The sequence below is a fragment of the Falco cherrug genome, chromosome 10 (assembly GCF_023634085.1).
Source record: "Falco cherrug isolate bFalChe1 chromosome 10, bFalChe1.pri, whole genome shotgun sequence".
Lineage (NCBI taxonomy): Eukaryota > Metazoa > Chordata > Aves > Falconiformes > Falconidae > Falco > Falco cherrug.
The window spans coordinates 34,262,266-34,283,897 of record NC_073706.1 but is presented as its reverse complement, the minus strand read 5'-3'; the positions used below and the strand labels follow the sequence as shown (position 1 = coordinate 34,283,897).

General features: G+C 51.8%; 1 protein-coding gene and 1 long non-coding RNA gene across 2 annotated transcripts in view; one reads left to right on the top strand and one right to left on the bottom strand.

Annotated features, from left to right (window-relative positions):
- Positions 1-6,929, bottom strand: part of PHRF1 (PHD and ring finger domains 1) — a 28,074-nt gene extending 21,145 nt beyond the window's left edge. Inside the window, exons 1-3 of the mRNA XM_014282862.3 lie at positions 6,704-6,929; positions 898-1,018; positions 455-574 (exon numbers count right to left, since the gene is read on the bottom strand). Coding sequence (XP_014138337.2) covers positions 455-574; positions 898-994 — 217 coding nt within the window. The 5' untranslated portion in view covers positions 995-1,018; positions 6,704-6,929. The remainder of the gene's footprint in view (positions 1-454; positions 575-897; positions 1,019-6,703) is intronic.
- Positions 6,930-14,466: 7,537 nt separating this feature from the next.
- On the top strand, positions 14,467-16,812 carry LOC129736905 (uncharacterized). The gene is made up of 3 exons (XR_008734080.1): positions 14,467-14,570; positions 14,758-15,081; positions 16,455-16,812. It is a non-coding gene; the product is annotated as an uncharacterized LOC129736905 (long non-coding RNA).
- Positions 16,813-21,632: the final 4,820 nt, after the last annotated feature.

Genomic DNA, 21,632 nt, shown 5'->3' with positions numbered 1-21,632 from the left:
CTTTTTCAAAGGAAAATTAGCTGAGCCTTCTTCCCTTCTCCCTAGGCTTAACAGCAATAATAATTTATTTCCAAAACTCCCCATCACAACATTTACTTTAGAGCCCCGTGCCAAAGCAAACCAAACAGTGTGCTTTTCTAAGTGAAAAAAAATAGCACGAGCCATTGCTGCAGTTTTGACTTTTTTCTACTCATGCTGGGGCAAAGTTCACTCCTACTGACTGTAACAATACCCCTTTGGCTAGTAGACAGCCTTCAAACACACAAATGCTTTAAAAATTTAGAAACTGGGGAATATTACTCATTTGTTTATTACTGTAGGATCTGGGCATCAACCTGACACAGCAGCATCTGTGGATTTACACTTCATGGTTAATTTCTGCAGGAAAAACTTTCATTCCACTCTTCCTCCAGCTATTAAAAAAATGCCTCTTAACGCACATTAACAGACCCACCTTCTAATTCTTCATCTTCACTTTCTTCCTTGACCTCCTCACCTCCCTCTTCCTCAGTGTCATCTTCTTCCTCACTTCCGTTATCATCTTCTGAATCATCACTATTTCCACCACTGCTTTCTGGAAAAAGGGAAAGGAAATAACTATTTGATGCAGACAGACAGGCAGAACAGTGAAGGATGCACCAGAACTCCTGCTCGGGATGTTCTACATGGAGCAAAACCCTAGATTTCCTCAGTGGTATCACAGCTGCCTGTTCTGCGAAACTCAAGGTAGGCACATCAGCTGTTTGATGCAAAGAATTTAGGAAGCAAATAAAAAAATTTCTCAGGGAAAAAGAAATAAAAGGTCACAAATATATATTTACTTCTCTTTGGAGGTTAAACCAATAGGTTCTCCAACCTAGAATCAGAAACGTGCACATGCAGAGAGGCTGTGTTTACCTGTATCGCTGAGAAGCACGAGACCATGTCTTTTGCCCTTGGTTAGGGAAGCATTCTTGTTTATCAGTTCATCCTGGCTGTCATCATCATCATCCATGGCAGGACATTGGAAATCCGCTCCCTGCAAGAAGGCAAGACGTCTGTGAGGCAGTGCACCACCTAGACAAGCAGAGCAGGCATCAGCCTGGCAAAGAGCATCCAGCGCATCTGCAGAGCCGTGAACAGCAGAAGGGACATGGCTCTCCAGCAAAGGCTCCTCACACCGTTGAGTAGTTTTCCCAGTTTCAAGTCGGAGGCAGCTACAGGTAAGCAGTTACCATTACATGACATTTCACATCCCTAACCAGCTGCTTGCGACACTCAGTTTAGGTGAAAGATTCAGCTTTATCTTGGGCTCCTGAACAACAGAAAAAGGTATAACCAGAATTCCCCACTGAAAATAGGAATAGAAAACCCACAAACACCAAAACACCATCCTGTGGGCCAGCGATAAAATGCAAAACTGAAAGGGCCCAGATGCCCTTTGGACAAGGCCTAACAAGCCGACAATATGCGTTTCAAATCAAAATACTGCATCTTGCTCAATTGCAAAGTAACAAGAAGAAAGATTACATTTTTAAGGTCTTTTTAAAAAAAGGCCTTTTCACAGCTCTGTCATGAAATAGAGGTTTCAGACCTCATAACCATTATTCCTCAGAAAGGAGGAGACTTGATTCAGTGCGTATTAATGCAATCACATTAATTGCTGTGCATTAGCACAGACTGGCAATAAAACTGACAGATACTGAGAGGTATCTCACGATCCAAATTCATAGTGACAATGAAACCAGAACTTTTAATACATAATGCTACAAAGCATTAAGAAAAACAGATCCCTGCAAGCTTCTCTAAGCAATTCATGGAAAAATATAATTAATTGACACTTAGAAAGCGAGATATCATAACTCAAAAATAATAATAAAAAAAGATTCTTCTACAAATGTGGCAAAGAAGTTTCGATCGGGTGCTCTTCTCCCACTCCCCCTGCTCCACATTACATACCTTGCATATTAAAAGAATTTTTGGAACAAAACACGATGTTTTATTCAAGTGCTCTTGATCCGTATCTTTACTTGCACACTCCCTTTTTGAGCCACGTAGCACAGCTCTGCACTTAAGAGCCTTAAAAATGTAGGCTTTGATAAACCAGACTAAACTGCAAATGGAATCTTTGGTGCTCAGAGGGGGGAAAAAAAAAAAAAAAAAAAAGAGAGAGAAAAAAGATCGAGCTTCAACACAACCAAGTTCTCAGTAAAGATTTCTCCTAACGTTGGCAAGAATATTTCCCAAATAAAGGTTTAAACTTGTAGCTAAATTTGTGGCTATAAACAGCAGCGTGTTTCAAAACAATTTATGTTGGCCGAAAACACGCAGACTCATCAAAAGCCAGTCACTCCATGATGTAACTGAAGAAAAAAAAAAAAAAAAAAGGGAAGAAACACTAAGAATTCTTTAAGTTTCAGCAGTGCGTACGTATGAATTATTCAAACTGAAACTCAATTATATAATAGCCTCGCAAAAGCTAAGTTAGCCACAGCAATGCAAAATTCAAGGCGAGGATGCGTAGAAGGGCAGAGACTGGCAGCACCAGTCCTGCAGCAGGGCAGTGGCTGGTGTATTTATTATGTACGTAGCAGGAATTTACACAGTGTATTTAGATTTTCTGCAGAGCCTGTATCACTCCTCCATCGGCAGGCTGGGGGAACACTGGCACTGCCAGGCTGCTGAGGGTGACAGAGGCCAACCAAAGCCACCGCAGGGGCAAAACAGTGGACAAGCCCCCACTTTGTCAGCGGTGACCTTCGTTCCCCTGCTCCCTAGTTCTCCTTAAAGCAAACAATAAGCACAGCGAGGAGAGGATCTTTTTATTTTTAAAAGTGATTCCCCACAAACCACAGTTCTGACCAACACACACTTCACTCCGTTTCTTCACTGCTGTGGAATAAAACAACTACCCATGTTATCTGCGCCCTGCTACCCCACGGAAAGATATCCTTTCAGCATGCAGGCAAACAAATCAGCACTTGTGACTTGACAATCTAAACTGACATATTTATGCTGCAAATGCAAGCTTGTACTTTGCTCGGAGGCAAAACTCGGAGTTAAGGAATATCTGGTACTGCAGCAAACAATCAAGTCTTCAAATCCTGTCAAGTTAAAAAAAAAAAAGTCTGTTTTGTGGCTAGCTGGGAATAGACAAGGAGACAGCAAGCAAGATGAAGTGAATTTGAGATTTTAAGCACATCACAAATCTTACTTTACAAATGACAAACTGGGCAGCTGCTCTTCAGGAAAAAAAAAAAAAAAAAAAGAGGAAAGCAAAATCAACTGCACACCTAATATGGGAGCTTGTTCTATTTTTTTTGTTTAAGAACAATAAGCAACATTTCCAAGTTTGGGTGTCTTTTTTTTTCTTAGAGGAGACATTACAAATACATTACCACTGTGAAACACAAACACACCCATGTTTGTGTGAAACACTCAAGGGAAGTCCAGATTTCATTCCAGCACTCACCACATCAGAATTTTTCTAACCCCCTCCCCAAGCTGGAGCTGGCAGATATAAAATAGATAGGAAGCATTTTTATTATTATTATTATTATCATGTAAACCCAGAAGTCTGGTTAAGAAGGAGATTGTAGTCATTCCTCTGAGGCAAACCTTAACTACACACTTCTGTAACATGAAAGCAGACTGCTAAAAAGCACCAGTTATGCCTGAAGGCCACGGGACTGAGACAACTACAGCTGCTTTCAGTTCTGGGGGTGCCAAGGACCTGCCCCCACCGCTGTACCTGACCCCTTGCTGCTGGCTCACTCGGAACACCCCACGGTGTACGGCACTCCACGTACAGCCCTCTCTCATCCACTGGTCCCCTCTCTCCTGCATCCCACTGAAGACACTATTCAGGATGCGTTCCCAGCTGGCAGCTCACGAACAGAGGCAGGGTGACCTGGCCGGAGATCCCTGTCCGTGCCTTTGGACCCAGTACCACTAAGGTGAGGCATCACCGCGTACAGCCAAACCCATCTCCACTCCCGGGGAGGGCCAGCACTTGCTTCGCAGTCTGTGCCCAGCACATCCAGCACCTGAATGACAGGCTGCACACTAGGTCTGCTAAAGGCAGCCAGCCACTGCATCCTTGCTTAACATCCCCATTTTCAAACTCTTATTCAGAAGAACCTCATCTTTTAATGCAGCATTAAACCGCCAAAACAAGTGTGTGACAGGTGTTTGAGCACTTTACATGTAGCAGCACTTCTCCCCAGCCCCAGGTTCCCTTCACAAAGGCACAACCTCGCTACGGCCAAGTCAGGTTTGCACCGAGCACTGCACGCCTTCTGCTGCGGTATAAATTGTAAGCCTGGGCTTTGCTATTAAGACAGATTACATTTTTACATCGAGCTGCCTTCAGTCACTTTAACTCTACAATCAAGTAAGAATGACAAATACTTTCTTCACGCCGTACTAGCAATAGGATTTTCTGTTTGCTTTTACAGAGAAGATTAAGCGTTTCCTCCAGAACTAGGGCTCATCAAACAAGCACTTCAGTAAGCATTTAGGTTTTTGAACTAAAATCCTTATGCATCACCACAAATCAGTATTTCAGCGTACTCCGAGTATGTTCCAGCTAGAAGGCAAGTGCAGGTTTCTAACTACCAGAGGAGCCACGGTCTGCAAGACACACTCAAACTCCATCTCAGTCTGACACGAAGCCGACAGAGCTGCCTACAACAGCGAGCGACTCTCCCAGTCTGGATTCTCCCAGTCCCAGAACAATTTCCTCCATCACCAGTTTCCTACAGTAGTTTCTAGTTTTTAGAAACAGAAGAGCTACCAGACAAGGCACCGACTTCAATCTGCTCGGGTAACATTCAGGATTATACACAGGCAAAGAAAACAAGTCAGATGGACTTTCTCACAGGGTGGTTTTGAATACTGATCTAATTTCATGGGCAATTATTGAGCAGTCATGTTCCACAGAGCGCTTACAACTAAATTTAAGTCTACTAAATATTCAAACACATGAGCTTTCAGTTCTCTTTGGCACATCTGCGTTATTTGTTGGTCTGTTGTTTTTTCGGTTTTAGGGTTTTTTTGTTGGGGGGGTGGGGGTAGTGTGTGTTTGTTTGTTGGTGGTGGGGTTTTTTTCCAAATTGACCAAACAACTCCATTCCCTCTGGAAAACCAGCATCACACATCAGAAAGCATTCAGCTTTCTTTCCAATTTCATATGCTACATTGAAAGAAAAGAAAGTAAGAGCTGAAAAATCATGGTTGTATCCACTTGGAAATCATGTGGATATGATGTGTGGTGTCTGCCATCACGACATTCCAAAGGTAAATAAGAGGAACTAGGCAAGGAAAGTATTCAGATTAGTGAGAGACTCCTACAGCCCAGAGCCACACAGTGCCAATCTAGCACACATAGGGAGCTTTATAAAAGTCTTCTAAATCTAAATTTAGAACCAACTTTCCCCTGCTTTAAGTTACAAGAAGATTAACTCTTAAATACCAGCATCAGAACTGCCCATGCAAAAGTTTAAACAATGGAAGCGTCTAAGAACCTCACAGATAAGGCACCAAAACTTAATCCCAGGGTAGGTGAGGAAGCGCTTATCTTTTCCCCCATCCTGGCCCTGCCCTAAATTTAGCCACCCTAAATTCCAGGACCAAAACCGTCCACCAAAGCTTCCCCAGGAGCTGACAGTGCACTCTTCAGGGAGTTTGTAATGCAGACAAAGCAATGCACGGGCTTTGCAAAGGCACTTTTGAAGTGCAGCATCCCACCCAGAGGAGCAGCCGGGCGTTTCGTACCTCTGCATTCAAAGCAGCAGCCAAGCTCTATGCAATTCCCAGCCTCCAACTCCCTGAAGACACTGGCTCCGTTTCCAGCTGTGAACCTCCAACTCTCTCATGCTGCGCATCCTCCTCTTTAACAGGTTTCTTTTCTTAGGAAGAACCACCCTTACTGGCAAGATCCCTTTCAGCATCAGCTTTTCACATCTTTCACATTTTTAACTTCAGCTTTCCTCGCTGTTTATGGGCATGGCTGGGGAGTGGGGAGGAGGAAATTCCAAACAAAACCACCCCAAACACCTCCTGCACTTTTATGACTTTTATGTGCATCACCATAACAAAAGGTACCAAGACCTAATGACCTTCAAGAAAGGAAATAACACAGCAAACACCTCAGCAACGCATCCATGCCACAACCAGCTGGAAAACCAGTAACTAAAACTACAAAAAACTCAAAAACCTCACCCACCCCACTGGTGCCGAACACGGGGCGCAGAATGCAGGCCACCAGCCGCAGTTTAAAAGCCTGACAGTGAGCACAGCCACCTCAGGGCAAAGTTTTTAACGTTTTTACAAGCTAAACAAAAAAAAAAGCTGGCAGGAAGGCCTCGTTCCTCGTTCAGGCTGTTAGCCTGAAGCCCCATCGCTGCTCTCCAGACGGGAGCCCCACCGGCCTCCCAGCAGGAGGCAGGAACGGCTTCCCCAAGCGCCCCCAGGCCCGCACCGCCGCGGGGAGGGGGCCGGGGGCGCCACAAGCATTTGGGGTGTATTGACTAAACCGTCTCCGCAGCAGCCGCGGAGCCGCCGGCCGCCCCCCACCCGCCCCAGGCCCCGCGGAGCGCTGCCCCAGGCGGCCCGGCGCTGAGGCCCCCGCCGCTCCGCCCTTCTTGCTGACTGCCGGCCGGCAGGTGAGACATCGTAAATAAGGAGACTGCTAAGAATAAAGTTAAATAAACATAAACAATACCGAGAGCGGCAGAGAAGCTTCCTTCCAGAGGTACTCCGGGCCGGTGGCAACGTCCCGGGCTCTGCTGGTCCCGGACCCCGGCACCCTCCGCCCAAGCCGGCCCCAGCGACCGACGCCGGCAGCCGCCTCGTCCCGGCGCACTCACGGGAAGGGGCCCAACGGCTCACATCACCGGGCCGGCGCAACGCCTTCCGCGGCCGGAAGCCCCCTCGCTCCGGAAGTGCTACGAGAAAACTTCCGGGTCACAGCGGCGCCGGCAGAGGCGCCCGCGGGGCTGAACCACTGGGCGGGAGCGAGGCGCTGGGCTGAACCATTGGGGACGGGGCGGGGGGAGGGCGGCGGCCCCGGGGCCGTCCCGCAGCGCGGCTCGGGCGGGCGGGCGGTACTCCCAGAGGGCGACGCTCGTTAATTGCCGCCCGCCGGGGGGAGCCCAGGGGAACGCTCCCGCCGCACGGCAGCGCGGGCACGGCGTGGGAGGGCCGGCTCCGGCTTCGCCCCGCCTGGACCGGGCGCCAGCCCCAGCGCCCGCCCGCCGGCTGGCAGTCCCCGTCTGCCGCTCCGCCGGTTCCCGGGCACCGGCCGCTCCCGCGGGGCCGGGGGGCACAGCGGGGCCTCTCCCGGGAAACGCCGGAGCTGGGCAGGCCTGGCGCCCGCCCCGCTGCTGCCGGCCCCTGGCGGCCCTGGGGCTGCGCCCGCCGGCCTGCGGGGCCCGGGGGGGCCCTGAGGGGGCCGAGGGGCCGCGGCCTCGCCACGCCTCCTCTGGAGACAGTTTGGGGTCTGTTTGGGGAGAGGATCTGCTTAAAAAGATGAGATCCGTTTGGAAAGGCAGGATCCGTTTGGAAAGATGAGATCTGTTTTGAAAAGACAGAATCCATTTATAAAGATGAGACCTATTTGAAAAGAGGAGATCTGTTTGAAAATATGAGATCTGTTTGGAAAAGAGATCTGTTTGGAAAGACAGGATCTGTTGATGAGATCTGTTTGAAAAGAGGAAATCCATTTGAAAAGACAGGATCTGTTTGGAAAGAGATGTTTTGAAAAGACAAGATCTGCTTGAAAAGATAAGATCTATTTGAAAAGATGAGATCTGTTTTGGAAAGACAATCTGTTTGAAAAGACAGGATCTGTTTTGAAAAGACAGGATCTGCTTGGAAAGATGGTCTGTTTGGAGAGGCGAGATCTGTTTGAAAAGACGGGATCTGCTTGGAAAGACAGGGTCTGTTTGGAGAGGCGAGATCTGCTTTGAAAAGACGGGATCTGCTTAGGAAAGACAGGGTCTGTTTGGAGAGGCGAGATCTGCTTTGAAAAGACGGGATCTGCTTAGGAAAGACAGGGTCTGTTTGGAGAGGCGAGATCTGCTTTGAAAAGACGGGATCTGCTTAGGAAAGACAGGGTCTGTTTGGAGAGGCGAGATCTGCTTTGAAAAGACGGGATCTGCTTAGGAAAGACAGGGTCTGTTTGGAGAGGCGAGATCTGCTTTGAAAAGACGGGATCTGCTTAGGAAAGACAGGGTCTGTTTGGAGAGGCGAGATCTGCTTTGAAAAGACGGGATCTGCTTAGGAAAGACAGGGTCTGTTTGGAGAGGCGAGATCTGCTTTGAAAAGACGGGATCTGCTTAGGAAAGACAGGGTCTGTTTGGAGAGGCGAGATCTGCTTTGAAAAGACGGGATCTGCTTAGGAAAGACAGGGTCTGTTTGGAGAGGCGAGATCTGCTTTGAAAAGACGGGATCTGCTTAGGAAAGACAGGGTCTGTTTGGAGAGGCGAGATCTGCTTTGAAAAGACGGGATCTGCTTAGGAAAGACAGGGTCTGTTTGGAGAGGCGAGATCTGCTTTGAAAAGACGGGATCTGCTTAGGAAAGACAGGGTCTGTTTGGAGAGGCGAGATCTGCTTTGAAAAGACGGGATCTGCTTAGGAAAGACAGGGTCTGTTTGGAGAGGCGAGATCTGCTTTGAAAAGACGGGATCTGCTTAGGAAAGACAGGGTCTGTTTGGAGAGGCGAGATCTGCTTTGAAAAGACGGGATCTGCTTAGGAAAGACAGGGTCTGTTTGGAGAGGCGAGATCTGCTTTGAAAAGACGGGATCTGCTTAGGAAAGACAGGGTCTGTTTGGAGAGGCGAGATCTGCTTTGAAAAGACGGGATCTGCTTAGGAAAGACAGGGTCTGTTTGGAGAGGCGAGATCTGCTTTGAAAAGACGGGATCTGCTTAGGAAAGACAGGGTCTGTTTGGAGAGGCGAGATCTGCTTTGAAAAGACGGGATCTGCTTAGGAAAGACAGGGTCTGTTTGGAGAGGCGAGATCTGCTTTGAAAAGACGGGATCTGCTTAGGAAAGACAGGGTCTGTTTGGAGAGGCGAGATCTGCTTTGAAAAGACGGGATCTGCTTAGGAAAGACAGGGTCTGTTTGGAGAGGCGAGATCTGCTTTGAAAAGACGGGATCTGCTTAGGAAAGACAGGGTCTGTTTGGAGAGGCGAGATCTGCTTTGAAAAGACGGGATCTGCTTAGGAAAGACAGGGTCTGTTTGGAGAGGCGAGATCTGCTTTGAAAAGACGGGATCTGCTTAGGAAAGACAGGGTCTGTTTGGAGAGGCGAGATCTGCTTTGAAAAGACGGGATCTGCTTAGGAAAGACAGGGTCTGTTTGGAGAGGCGAGATCTGCTTTGAAAAGACGGGATCTGCTTAGGAAAGACAGGGTCTGTTTGGAGAGGCGAGATCTGCTTTGAAAAGACGGGATCTGCTTAGGAAAGACAGGGTCTGTTTGGAGAGGCGAGATCTGCTTTGAAAAGACGGGATCTGCTTAGGAAAGACGGTCTGTTTGGAGAGGCGAGATCTGCTTTGAAAAGACGGGATCTGCTTAGGAAAGACAGGGTCTGTTTGGAGAGGCGAGATCTGCTTTGAAAAGACGGGATCTGCTTAGGAAAGACAGGGTCTGTTTGGAGAGGCGAGATCTGCTTTGAAAAGACGGGATCTGCTTAGGAAAGACAGGGTCTGTTTGGAGAGGCGAGATCTGCTTTGAAAAGACGGGATCTGCTTAGGAAAGACAGGGTCTGTTTGGAGAGGCGAGATCTGCTTTGAAAAGACGGGATCTGCTTAGGAAAGACAGGGTCTGTTTGGAGAGGCGAGATCTGCTTTGAAAAGACGGGATCTGCTTAGGAAAGACAGGGTCTGTTTGGAGAGGCGAGATCTGCTTTGAAAAGACGGGATCTGCTTAGGAAAGACAGGGTCTGTTTGGAGAGGCGAGATCTGCTTTGAAAAGACGGGATCTGCTTAGGAAAGACAGGGTCTGTTTGGAGAGGCGAGATCTGCTTTGAAAAGACGGGATCTGCTTAGGAAAGACAGGGTCTGTTTGGAGAGGCGAGATCTGCTTTGAAAAGACGGGATCTGCTTAGGAAAGACAGGGTCTGTTTGGAGAGGCGAGATCTGCTTTGAAAAGACGGGATCTGCTTAGGAAAGACAGGGTCTGTTTGGAGAGGCGAGATCTGCTTTGAAAAGACGGGATCTGCTTAGGAAAGACAGGGTCTGTTTGGAGAGGCGAGATCTGCTTTGAAAAGACGGGATCTGCTTAGGAAAGACAGGGTCTGTTTGGAGAGGCGAGATCTGCTTTGAAAAGACGGGATCTGCTTAGGAAAGACAGGGTCTGTTTGGAGAGGCGAGATCTGCTTTGAAAAGACGGGATCTGCTTAGGAAAGACAGGGTCTGTTTGGAGAGGCGAGATCTGCTTTGAAAAGACGGGATCTGCTTAGGAAAGACGGTCTGTTTGGAGAGGCGAGATCTGCTTTGAAAAGACGGGATCTGCTTAGGAAAGACAGGGTCTGTTTGGAGAGGCGAGATCTGCTTTGAAAAGACGGGATCTGCTTAGGAAAGACAGGGTCTGTTTGGAGAGGCGAGATCTGCTTTGAAAAGACGGGATCTGCTTAGGAAAGACAGGGTCTGTTTGGAGAGGCGAGATCTGCTTTGAAAAGACGGGATCTGCTTAGGAAAGACAGGGTCTGTTTGGAGAGGCGAGATCTGCTTTGAAAAGACGGGATCTGCTTAGGAAAGACAGGGTCTGTTTGGAGAGGCGAGATCTGCTTTGAAAAGACGGGATCTGCTTAGGAAAGACAGGGTCTGTTTGGAGAGGCGAGATCTGCTTTGAAAAGACGGGATCTGCTTAGGAAAGACAGGGTCTGTTTGGAGAGGCGAGATCTGCTTTGAAAAGACGGGATCTGCTTAGGAAAGACAGGGTCTGTTTGGAGAGGCGAGATCTGCTTTGAAAAGACGGGATCTGCTTAGGAAAGACAGGGTCTGTTTGGAGAGGCGAGATCTGCTTTGAAAAGACGGGATCTGCTTAGGAAAGACAGGGTCTGTTTGGAGAGGCGAGATCTGCTTTGAAAAGACGGGATCTGCTTAGGAAAGACAGGGTCTGTTTGGAGAGGCGAGATCTGCTTTGAAAAGACGGGATCTGCTTAGGAAAGACAGGGTCTGTTTGGAGAGGCGAGATCTGCTTTGAAAAGACGGGATCTGCTTAGGAAAGACAGGGTCTGTTTGGAGAGGCGAGATCTGCTTTGAAAAGACGGGATCTGCTTAGGAAAGACAGGGTCTGTTTGGAGAGGCGAGATCTGCTTTGAAAAGACGGGATCTGCTTAGGAAAGACAGGGTCTGTTTGGAGAGGCGAGATCTGCTTTGAAAAGACGGGATCTGCTTAGGAAAGACAGGGTCTGTTTGGAGAGGCGAGATCTGCTTTGAAAAGACGGGATCTGCTTAGGAAAGACAGGGTCTGTTTGGAGAGGCGAGATCTGCTTTGAAAAGACGGGATCTGCTTAGGAAAGACAGGGTCTGTTTGGAGAGGCGAGATCTGCTTTGAAAAGACGGGATCTGCTTAGGAAAGACAGGGTCTGTTTGGAAAGAGGGGGTCTGCTGTTCATTTTTAGTTGCAGGTTAATTGATAGGCAGTCACCGGCCGCGGGGCTGGGGGCACGTCCCCCCGCCGGCACAGCCCCCGCTGCATGAGGAGGCCGGGGGGCAGCCCCTGGCACCCCGCTCTCCTGGCTCTCCCGGCTCTGGCAGCGCCAGGCCTGGAGCTGGCTGGGAACAAAGGGAAGAGCTGTGGGGCTGGGGTGAGCGGGGGCTCTCCCCGGGGCAGCACCGGCCGTGTCAGCAGGACATTTCATCCTGGAGATTAAGGGCTGAGCCACGGGCTGGGTGGGAGCTGGCGGGGGAGCGGGGGCTGAGGGCAGACAGCACCCACCAGCGCTGCAGCCAAGCCCCCGGCCCGGCGCATCTCCAGGGCGATGGCAGAGCATCCCCTGAGCCAAGGCAAGGGGCTCAGCCTTCATTTAAAGACACCAAAGATGGAACCCCCGGAGCCCGTCAGCCCCCGTGCTGGGGCTGTGCCCACCGCTGCCCAGCTGGCCGCCCTCCAGCCCCGCTCCGCGCTGGCCGGTTTAATGCGGTGCCCAGGGAGGTCCCAGCAACGTGCAGGGCTCGGCTGTGCAGGCAGCCAGCTGTGCAAGCACCGCTCCCAAACACACTGCTTCCCTGTGCACTTACAGGCAGGAGAAGAAGGATTTTATTTATTTACCTGTTTTCTAAATAAAGCTCAAAATGTAAGGCACCGCCTGGAAGAAGAGAGAAGGGACTTGGCGGAGCACAGCAGCCAACGGCACGCGTGCCCTGTGCCCCGTGCAGCAGCCCGGCAGAAGCAGCAGGGCCGGCCCGGAGGTGTCAGGGCAGTACCCGGCCATGTTACTTTGCACCAAATACCTATTTTGAAGCAAAGCGAGTATTTTCCATGGCTGTGCCTTGCTCTTTGTGTTGCTCAACCTGGAGGGCGCAGGGGCCAGTGTGCACTGCAGCCGACTGCTCCAATCTGAGTGCGAGCCCTGTGCTGGGGAAGATGTAAAATACGTGACTTTTTCCCTACGGCTGCTGGGTGAAAACAAAAAACCACACACAGCACACACACAAACGACAACAGAGGCTGTCTTTGTGCAGGCTGTCACACAGAACAGGGGCTGTCCCCCCCTCCCCCCTAGCAGTGGGAGAGCAGAGCCATAGATAGGCGCTCCAGCAAAACACGTAGGGAAATCCTTTCGGTGGGGAATTGCCACCAGCTCTCACGCAGCCCACGCTGGGTTTTGCTTCTAAGTCTTGCGCCACACCTTGCAGGAAGAGCACCAGATTGCAACACACCCGTCGGAGCCATGACAGCTGGTGCCAAGGAGGTTTCCACAAGGGATGCAGAGCTTGTGTCTTGCTAGATGGCATGCATTGTCAGTTCTGCAGGGATGCGGTGTCTGGCTGCTCTGGTCCATGGCCACATTCACACCCAAAATGTTTTTTCCTGAACATCAGCAGTACAGATGAAGCGGGGCTCCCACCAAACGTGCCAGCTCCCCTGGTGCACCCTGGTTTCTGGTCTGTTTGTGGAAGGTGCGTGGCTTCGGGCAGATGGGATGCCTGACTCTGTGTGTCCCCAAACAAGGCTCTTCCCCTCCCCACGGGACAGCCCCGTGCCCACCCACAGAGCACCGTCTTTGGTGCTTGGCAAATCCTCCTTCAGGCACCCTAAAATTTTCAGCTTTTCAACCACTCGCTTGGCTGCCGGCTTGTAGTTAGATGGACATCAGCGAGCCAGTATGTTACCCTGAGAACATCCAGGAGGCCCTCAGCTGCCTGTTTGTGGAGGGAAGAGGTGTTACTGGAAGAAGACCCAGGCCCTCACCCTGCCCAGAAGCCAGCACCGCTGCCCTGGGGCACAGCTGGGGCCTTCCAGGCTGAGGGACCCCTTTGGTGTGAGGGTCCCATTTTGGCATGAGGGATCCCCTTTAGCGTAAGGGGACCTCCCCTCAGTGTGAGGGACCCCCTTTGGTGTCAGGGGACCCCTTTCTCTGGGAGGGACCCCCTTTAGCGTGAGGGGACCCCCTTCGGTGTGAGGGACCCCATTTGGTTTGAGGGGACCCCCTTCGCTGTGAGGGACCCCCTTTAGTGTGAGGGACCCTGTTTAGCATGAGGGGACCCCATTCGTTGTAAGGGACCCCCTTTAGTGTGAGGGGATCTCTTCACCGTGAGGACCCACCTGCGATGGCCGAAGGCACTGTGAGGGGCACAGGGCTTTTCCACACGGCCAGCCCGGCGGGAACAACGATAACCGCCTCCCCCAAAGCCCCTAACGCAGCAGGGTGCAGGGGAACACAGGGAGGGAAGGTAGGGTGTTGGGGGGGAAGGGAGCACGGCCGGTGGCACGCGCCGTTCCCGCCCGCGGCGCGCGCGGCGGCGGTTGGGCGGCGCGCGCGGCCTACGTGCGCCCCGACACTGCCCTGATGGCACGGCCCCGGCGGACCGTACCATGGGCCGAGCTGCGGCGGGGGCGGCCGCGGGGCGGGGGGGGGTGGGGGGAAAGGCGAGGGGAAGCGTGTGTGTATGGGGGGGGGCAACGGGGCTCTGTAGCGTGCGTGTGGGGGTCCCGCGGGTGGCGGCGGGCTAAAGGGGTGCTGCTGGCGGCTGCCGGTGTGAGGCGAAGCGGGGAGGGCGGGGAGAGGAGGGGGTCGGCAGGGCGGGGTGAGCGGGAGGCGGGCGGCGGTTCAACAGGTACAAATGGTTCCTCCCCGCAGCAGCGACGTGCAGAAGCGAACGCGCCGCGCCCGCCGCTGTCACTGCCGGGGGGGGCCCGCCCCGCCCGGCCCGCCCGGCCGGGGACGGAGCCGCCATTGGATGCTGCCGTGCAGGGGCGGGGCCGGCGGGCGGGCGGGCGGCGTTGGTATTGGCGGGCGCGGAGGAGTGGGCGGGGCGAGGGGCCGCGGCGCGCGGCGTGGGCCGGGCCGGGGCAGAGCGAGAAGTTGGCGGCGGCGGCGGCGGCGGAGGGGGGAGCGCGGAGCTGCGGGAGCGCAGGTGAGCGGCGGCGGGGGACCTCCCCCGGCTGGCAGCGGCACGGGGAGGGGCGGGGGGGGGCCTGTCCCGGGGGTGGGTGCCGCCGAGCTGCAGCGCTCCGTGCCGGGGCGCGCCGCGGAACGCGGGTACGGCGCGACCCCCCCCCCCCCTCCTTCCCTCACGCTGCCCGGTGTCTCCTGTGCTGCAGGTGGGCCCCGCCGCCCCCCCGTCACCCTCCAGGAGCAGGTGAGCCACTGACTAACGCACATTGTGCTCTCGGCGACTCCACTGTGCGTGTGACAGCGGCTAACCTGCTCCTCGGACATCGCTGGGCGGCCGCCTCGCCTCCGGGGACCCGCGCCTCGCCGCCACGACGCGTGCCCTCCCCGCCTGCCAGGTGAGAGGCTCCGGCCTGCGGAGGAGCCAGTGGAGCCAGCCCGCCGTCCCACACGCCGCTCCTCTGCTCCTGGGGCCTTCCCGGCGGAGCCTGACAGGAGTTGAGGCAGCTCGCAGCCAGCCCGGGGGAGTGGAGGTGAGGGGAAGGGGCTGCGGTGCCAAGAGCCAGGGGTAAACTTGCAGGGGAGGGATGGCGTGCCCCCATCTCGCCTCCCCTGCTCTTCTCCAAAGGGAATAAGTGCTAGTGGACTCTGTACCAAGTTAAAGAGACGCTTCATCCCAGCCGGTGACGTCTTGATACCCAGTCAGTGACTAACTGAATGCTATTGCCAAGGGTGTGTTAACAGAAGAAACCGTGCCTGGTATTGCCCTGGATGAGTCACCTTTCAAGACTCTCTAGTCTGTTAAATGAAAAGCAGAAACGAGCCTCGCTTTCCTTTTTCATTGCCATTTTGTTTCCCATCCCACCCCTCACCTTTGCCCGCCGCTTTCTGCTTCTGGCACCAGGCTGGTGCCACACTGGCTGGGTGCTGGTGGAGCTGCCCCGCACAGTCATGCCATGGTGGCACACAGGGGACTCGGCTTCATGGCCTCGAGGAGCAGGAGGGCGAGCCGGGCAGGGACTGCTCCAGCTGCCCAGGGTGGCTGTCACTAGAAACGGAGGAAGTAACAAAGCAGATTGCTTCTCCTGCAAAGTTCTCTCTTGTGATTTTGGGGCTGGTCAAGAAGCTGTCTAGTTGAAAAGCGTTGTTTTTGAAGTGCAGTGTGGCTTTATCAGCAGCTTAAGCTGATAATAACCCACTAGCAGCTTGCTGAGGTTCCCTGAAAGGGCTCTGGTATTTTCCCTCTTGCTTGGGCTGCCCATGTGGAGCCTTAGACAATTGCAAAGGCTTGACCCGAATGAATCGGCAGTGCTCTGGTCAGTAAGTAGTTAATTGCACGGAAGGCAGAGCAATGTCCTCTGCAGGATAAAGTCTCTCACCGAGAAATTCTGCCGGTCCTTTTGCCTGTCCCTGTCTCTCCTGCCTGCTCTCACATGTCATTTCTCCCTCTGGGTCCTGGAGGAGCATCTGCTCTTCCACAAAGTTGCCTTCCCCTGTGTCCCGTGCCAACAGGATGAGTCCAGGGTGCTCAAACACGCTGGAAAGAGAGGGGAAATGCCTGAATGTACCAAAGCTGCTTTCATGCTTGTTCAGAAGCCAAATGGGCCTTTTTTTGGTGGTGGGGGTTGGAGGGGGACACAAGTTTGCACTTTCTTAGCCCTAGAAGGCTTTCCTCCTCCCTAGCTGCACCTACAGCATCTTCCCACTGCCGGTCCCAAGCAGGCACTTGGCGTAGCTGCATGAAGAGAGGGGAGAGAGGGAAACCTGGTGTAAAATACACCTGTGTGTGAATGTGTCTGTGCGCTGAAAGTGAAGCCCCGCAGTCCCCCATCACCCCCTTTCGTAGGTGACCGCTAGTGTAACAAACCTGTTCCTGAAAATGAAGGCGTTCTGTTTTTCTTTGAAGAAGTAGCCCTGCCTTTGGGACTGTGCTGCCCGATGACTAACCGCTGGAGATGCCACTGGCAGAAGCAGCTCTGCAGGTCACCCGGTGAGACTTGTCCCAGTTCCCATGAGCAGCACCATGGTATGAATGCTTCCGACTTCCCGCTACCTATGGAACCATCCTGTCCAGCTCCAGTAAGCAAAGGCAAGGGGTTGAAGTGAAGTTTGTTTGTTTTTGCCTTTTTTTTTTTTGTGTCTCTCTCCAGTAAGCAGGGTGGGAGCATACAGCTCAATTCCTGTTTTTAACATTCTTGTGGCATGATTCAAAACTAACCTGCTGTGCTGTCACCTGAAGTATTCAATAAATAGTGCAAAACCAGCGTTTGGGTGCTTATTACTGTAATCCAGAGCGTCAGACCATCTGAAGAGGAGGGCTGTGCCTTCTCAGCGATGTGTCAGATGCACGTTGCATGCCCCATGCCTCCCATCTCTTATTTTGCCTCTGTAGCCAGTGAAGGTATCTTGGAGAGTGGAATGCTGTGACCTGGTTGTCCCTGAAGCAGAAAGCCCAGCATCAGTGCCTTTGCCCCTGCCCTAGCCCCAAAGCCTCAGCATGCTCCTGAGCAATGAGAAAATACACCAGGGTGAAGACACCCCTTAACTTCATGCTTTTCAGTAGTTAATGGACAGATTTGTAAGGTGATACTTAGCCGGGTAATGAGTAGTCAGGTACTAAAAGCCCTTGCTCAGAACTGATGCTGTAAGATTTCTGGGAGGAGACAGGGGTGTGCCTTACAGGAGGGGAAGAGGCTGAAAGTTGGGCACGTTAAGCTGAAGGGACTCTCTGTGCTCCTCAAAGATTTTGTTCTCTTGTTCCAGCGCTTCACAGAGGGAAGTGAGCAGTCCTAACGCTTCAAGCACCGCGCTAGGAAGCGCCTGTCGTGTTCTGTCTATAACGCGTGCCAGTGGCAGGTCCTACGTGGTGAGCCTCACTGAAGGAGCAAGCTGGCCTGTGAGGAATAGGAGTACATAAATTGTTTAAGAGGAAGTCAGTTAGTTAAATGCAAGCAGGGACTTATATAATACATCCTAAAAAAAAAAAAAGATTTCTGCTGGCAGGAGGTTCCATTGGGAGAGAAACTTGCTCATCCATAAACAAGAAAATTTCCCGGCCTCCTCTAGTGCTTTATGATTATTTTTGCTTCCAGGGCAAGGTAGAACGCACTTGGTCTTTACCCTGAGACAGAGAAAGGAAAATCATCGCAGGGAGAGCAGACACCGCTCCCTGCATGGACACACACGCCAGTTCAGATAGTTTCTCTTCTCCACCTGCAGCGAAGTACCCTCACAGGAGCTGTGGGCCCAGAAGCAAGCAGTAGAGCATCTGTACACCACTTGGGGAGCAAAACCCGCAGGCATTTTCTCCTCTAGTCATTCACACCTTTCCTTATGTAATGGTGCTGTAGCCTGCGCTTCCAAAGCTCTTTGCCAAATCCAGGGGCTGCGAGGCAGCACAAATGCTTCTCACGCTCTAGATGAAACGTAGGGGGGGAAGAAACCCAAACACTGAGGAACTCGTACGGATCCATGACTGTGAATTGGGGATGCTTCAAGTGTCTGCAGCTGTGCTGCCCTTGAGAAATTGTACTGGCCTGGGGCCTGGCCCATGCCCTGATCACCATCTGCAGAGGGTGCCTGGCCTAACAAGCTGACACAGTCCAGGGTGGGTGGGTGAGAAGCTGGGAGCCATTTTTCTGATGCAATATTAAAAAAAATAAATAAAAGAATCGGGTAGTGCAGAGAGAAGAGCCCTAGGGAGGCTGGAGGTGCTGAATTACTCTCCTGAATGGTGCCTGGTGCTGACAAAGCCTGGCAGGTAACTTGCAGATTTATTTTATTTAAAAAAAACCCACCACCAAGAAAAACCCAAAATGGTGGGACTGCTCACCAGTGAAAAACGGGTATATCCTTTGCTCTATGATTTTTGGGTGGCACTGGAGCTGGTGGTGAGAAGCATCTGAGGAGGGAGAAGCTGTGAAGCCCATTCCTGCCCACCACAGGGGAGGAAGCAGCTGCCCCACGGCGCCTGAGGGACACAGGGATGCAGCTCCCCGCTCGCCCAGCCACAGCATCCTCGAGCCACCCGGTACGCTTGGATCCCTGCCTTGCCCGTGAGCCAGTTGTTCCCTCTCCAGTACGCGTCATATGCTGGGCTTTTGGTTCGTTTTTTAAGGGAAAAAACTATTTATTTATTTGCTTTGTTTTAATCTCATAACAATGAGTAATTCCTTCCTACCACTCTGTAGTGGCCTAGAAAAGGACAGCATCATCTCCACTGTAGCAAGAAGGCTTCTCCCAGGGCATAAAATTTTAATTAGGAACAATCACGCAGCCTTGAAATGGGAATTGCGAGCAGCAAAAAAGTCAAACCATCAATAAAATATTCAATGGCAGAAATGTATTATTGACACAGCCTTTAGAGCAGATAAAAGCGGAAAGGCGGGGGAGCCAGAGCCAGTATCAAACCTCACTCTGTTAAATAAGGCGCGGGGACCTGCACGCTCGCCCTGCCATTGCACGCCCCCCGTGCCAGCAGCAATATAGGTCACCCGTGGGTGGGGAGTTTCCTAAGGTAATAAATGAGTTTGATTAACGCCTCTCCCCCTGCTGTGGTGAGCACTACGGCAGGGGGAGAGGCGTTAATCAAAGTAATTTATTACCTTGTGAAACACCGCTTTGCAGCCTTTGCGGCGGCTGGGTGATGGCTTAGAGGGCACAAAATGAAAAAAAAAAAAAAATTAAAAACCTGCAAAATGCCCCAGCCTTGAGCTGAAAAAACAGCCCCCCCAAAGCCCCAGCCACGATGCTCTCCTTAACCCTGTGCCTGATTCTCAGACCTCAGGGGGGGACACAGCCAAGTTATGCTGTCCCCCATCCCATGCAGCGGTTCCAAATCCTGCATCCCAGCCAAGAGGCGTCACCTACAGGGCCAAATTCTGCTGTGATACATAATTTTTAAACTGATTTTTTTCCTCCCTCCAAGAAAGACTGGTGCTGGCTTGGCCTGTCAGATCAAGGCTGAACAGAAGTAACCCACAAAAAAAAAAAAAAAACCAAAAAAAACCCAAAAACGCAGGGCAAAAATCCCATGCGAAATCAAAGACTCAAATTAATTTTCTGCCCTGTTTTTCCCAGCGGGAGATGCTGTAAGTGATGACCCTTTTCTCTTCATTCCCATTTTGTAGAAGGCAAAGCTACAAATGTAGCCCCCAAAAAGGAAGGTGCCGTTTTTAACCTGCGCAGGTCAGTTTTTCAGGGCACGAGGAGGACTTCATGTAACATCCCAAAATTAGGCTATGGTCCAAGGCAGGTGGGTCTTCTGAACCTGCTTTTCAGGTGGTTTTCCCCCCAAGCAGCACCACAATACTCTTTACAACCTCCACCCCCCTCTGCTTCTCTTCGTAGCAAGGTGGGAGTCTCATTTTAAAAGCAAGAGAGTCCAAAAAATAAGCACACGGAGCCCCAAAAGCAAGCAAACGGGAAAAACGCCTTGATGCAGCTGCATGGAGCAAACGTCATTTTGACTCATTTTCTCTAAGATCCAGGATTTAGGCAGGGGAGGAAATAAACCAAAGCAAACCAAAAACACCTCCCACAAAAAAAGAAAAACCACCAAACCAAAAACACCAAACCAAAGAACCCCACAAGCCCCTGAGTCAAAAGCCAACTCAGAAATCGCCTCTCCCCGCGGCAGCCACGCTCCCTCCAGCCGTCAACGGCGATGCAGCCGCTCTCCAGCGAAGCAAACTTTAATCGTTCAGTATCACTTGACCAATCCGCTGAGCTGCAGCGGCACCTCTGAAAACCAGCTTTGAGGGGCACGTCCCCAGGGACCAGAGCCCAGGGGAGATGCTGATGGAGAGCAAGAGCCGGCCATCTCGCTTGCGGTCACCCCAGCGCAGACGGAGGGGCTCGAAGGTGAGCGTGAGGTTCCCCCTTACCTGCTCCCATCTGCAGCCCAGCGCCATCTCCTTCTCCTGCTGTCCTAAAATGCTCCAAGGTGCTGCTGTGCATTATTAAAAACGCTGCCATGTTTCATCCCAGACAGACGCCCTCTCACCGGAGACGAGCTTCATCCATGGGTTGTAAAGCGCTTTGTGATTTTTGGGGGGGCGGGGGGGGGGGCAGGAAATATGCAGCGTGTCTGTAAGATACATTTGGTCATAAAATACTTACAGCTTTAATTCGGCAAATGGAAAGAGATGGCTCGGAAACAAAAAGAGGCGGCCGCGGGGTGTGCAAACTGCTCGGACGTGCCTGTCGGGCACCGGCCCAGGAGCTGGCGGGGACGGCTCGCCCTGGGCCACAACAGCACGCTCACGCTCGCTTTGCTCAAATCCTTTCCCAAAGATTTATTGAAAATTGAAACCGCAGCACACAGGATTACATTCGTACGGGGAAAGCAGGGGTTTTATGGCGAATGCGGTGCCCAAGTCACATTTTTTTTTGCATACGACGCGTTGAAAACAGGCTTGGGGACCTCCTGGATAAATCATCCCCACCCCACACCGCTTTGGTTTTGCAATTAAAATACAAGGCGACCCACTGAGACAGAGGAACAAAACCCAAGAGCAACTACTGGCCATCAAGTAAAGAAAAAAAAAAAAAAAATAATCAGTGAAATGTCACCAAGAGTGTTTTGGTCCTGCTCCCTACCCATGCCACCACTGGGGAAGAGCTCATTCTGATTTTTTTATTTAAAAAAAAAAAAAAAAAAAAAAAAGTTGAAAAATGAGGTGGATTTCAGAAAAACAAGCCCCCACTGTGTGTTCCCTGCTCCCTCGAAGCCTGGTCCGCAGCACCGTGGAAAGGGGGTTCCTACTTCAGGTTTCTTATAATAATAAAACAATAATAAAAAAAACCCCGAGGGGGGCCAGAAACGTGTTGGAGAGCTGCTCCGGCACCTCCCGTGCAGCCAGGGGACAGGCTGCTCCTGCCAGACCCCTGCCCGTGCTCCACGCCAGCGACCCCCAGGTACATCTCCATCGCCGCTTCACTCTCCTCTGCAGAGCGGGGACCTTTCCAAACACACCACGGGCCATTTGAGGAGGCTATGTGGGGTGGGAGCGCCACTATTTTCTGTTGAATATAGAAAGCACTTTAAAAAAATAGAAGAAAGTGGGTTACTTCCATCCGCAGG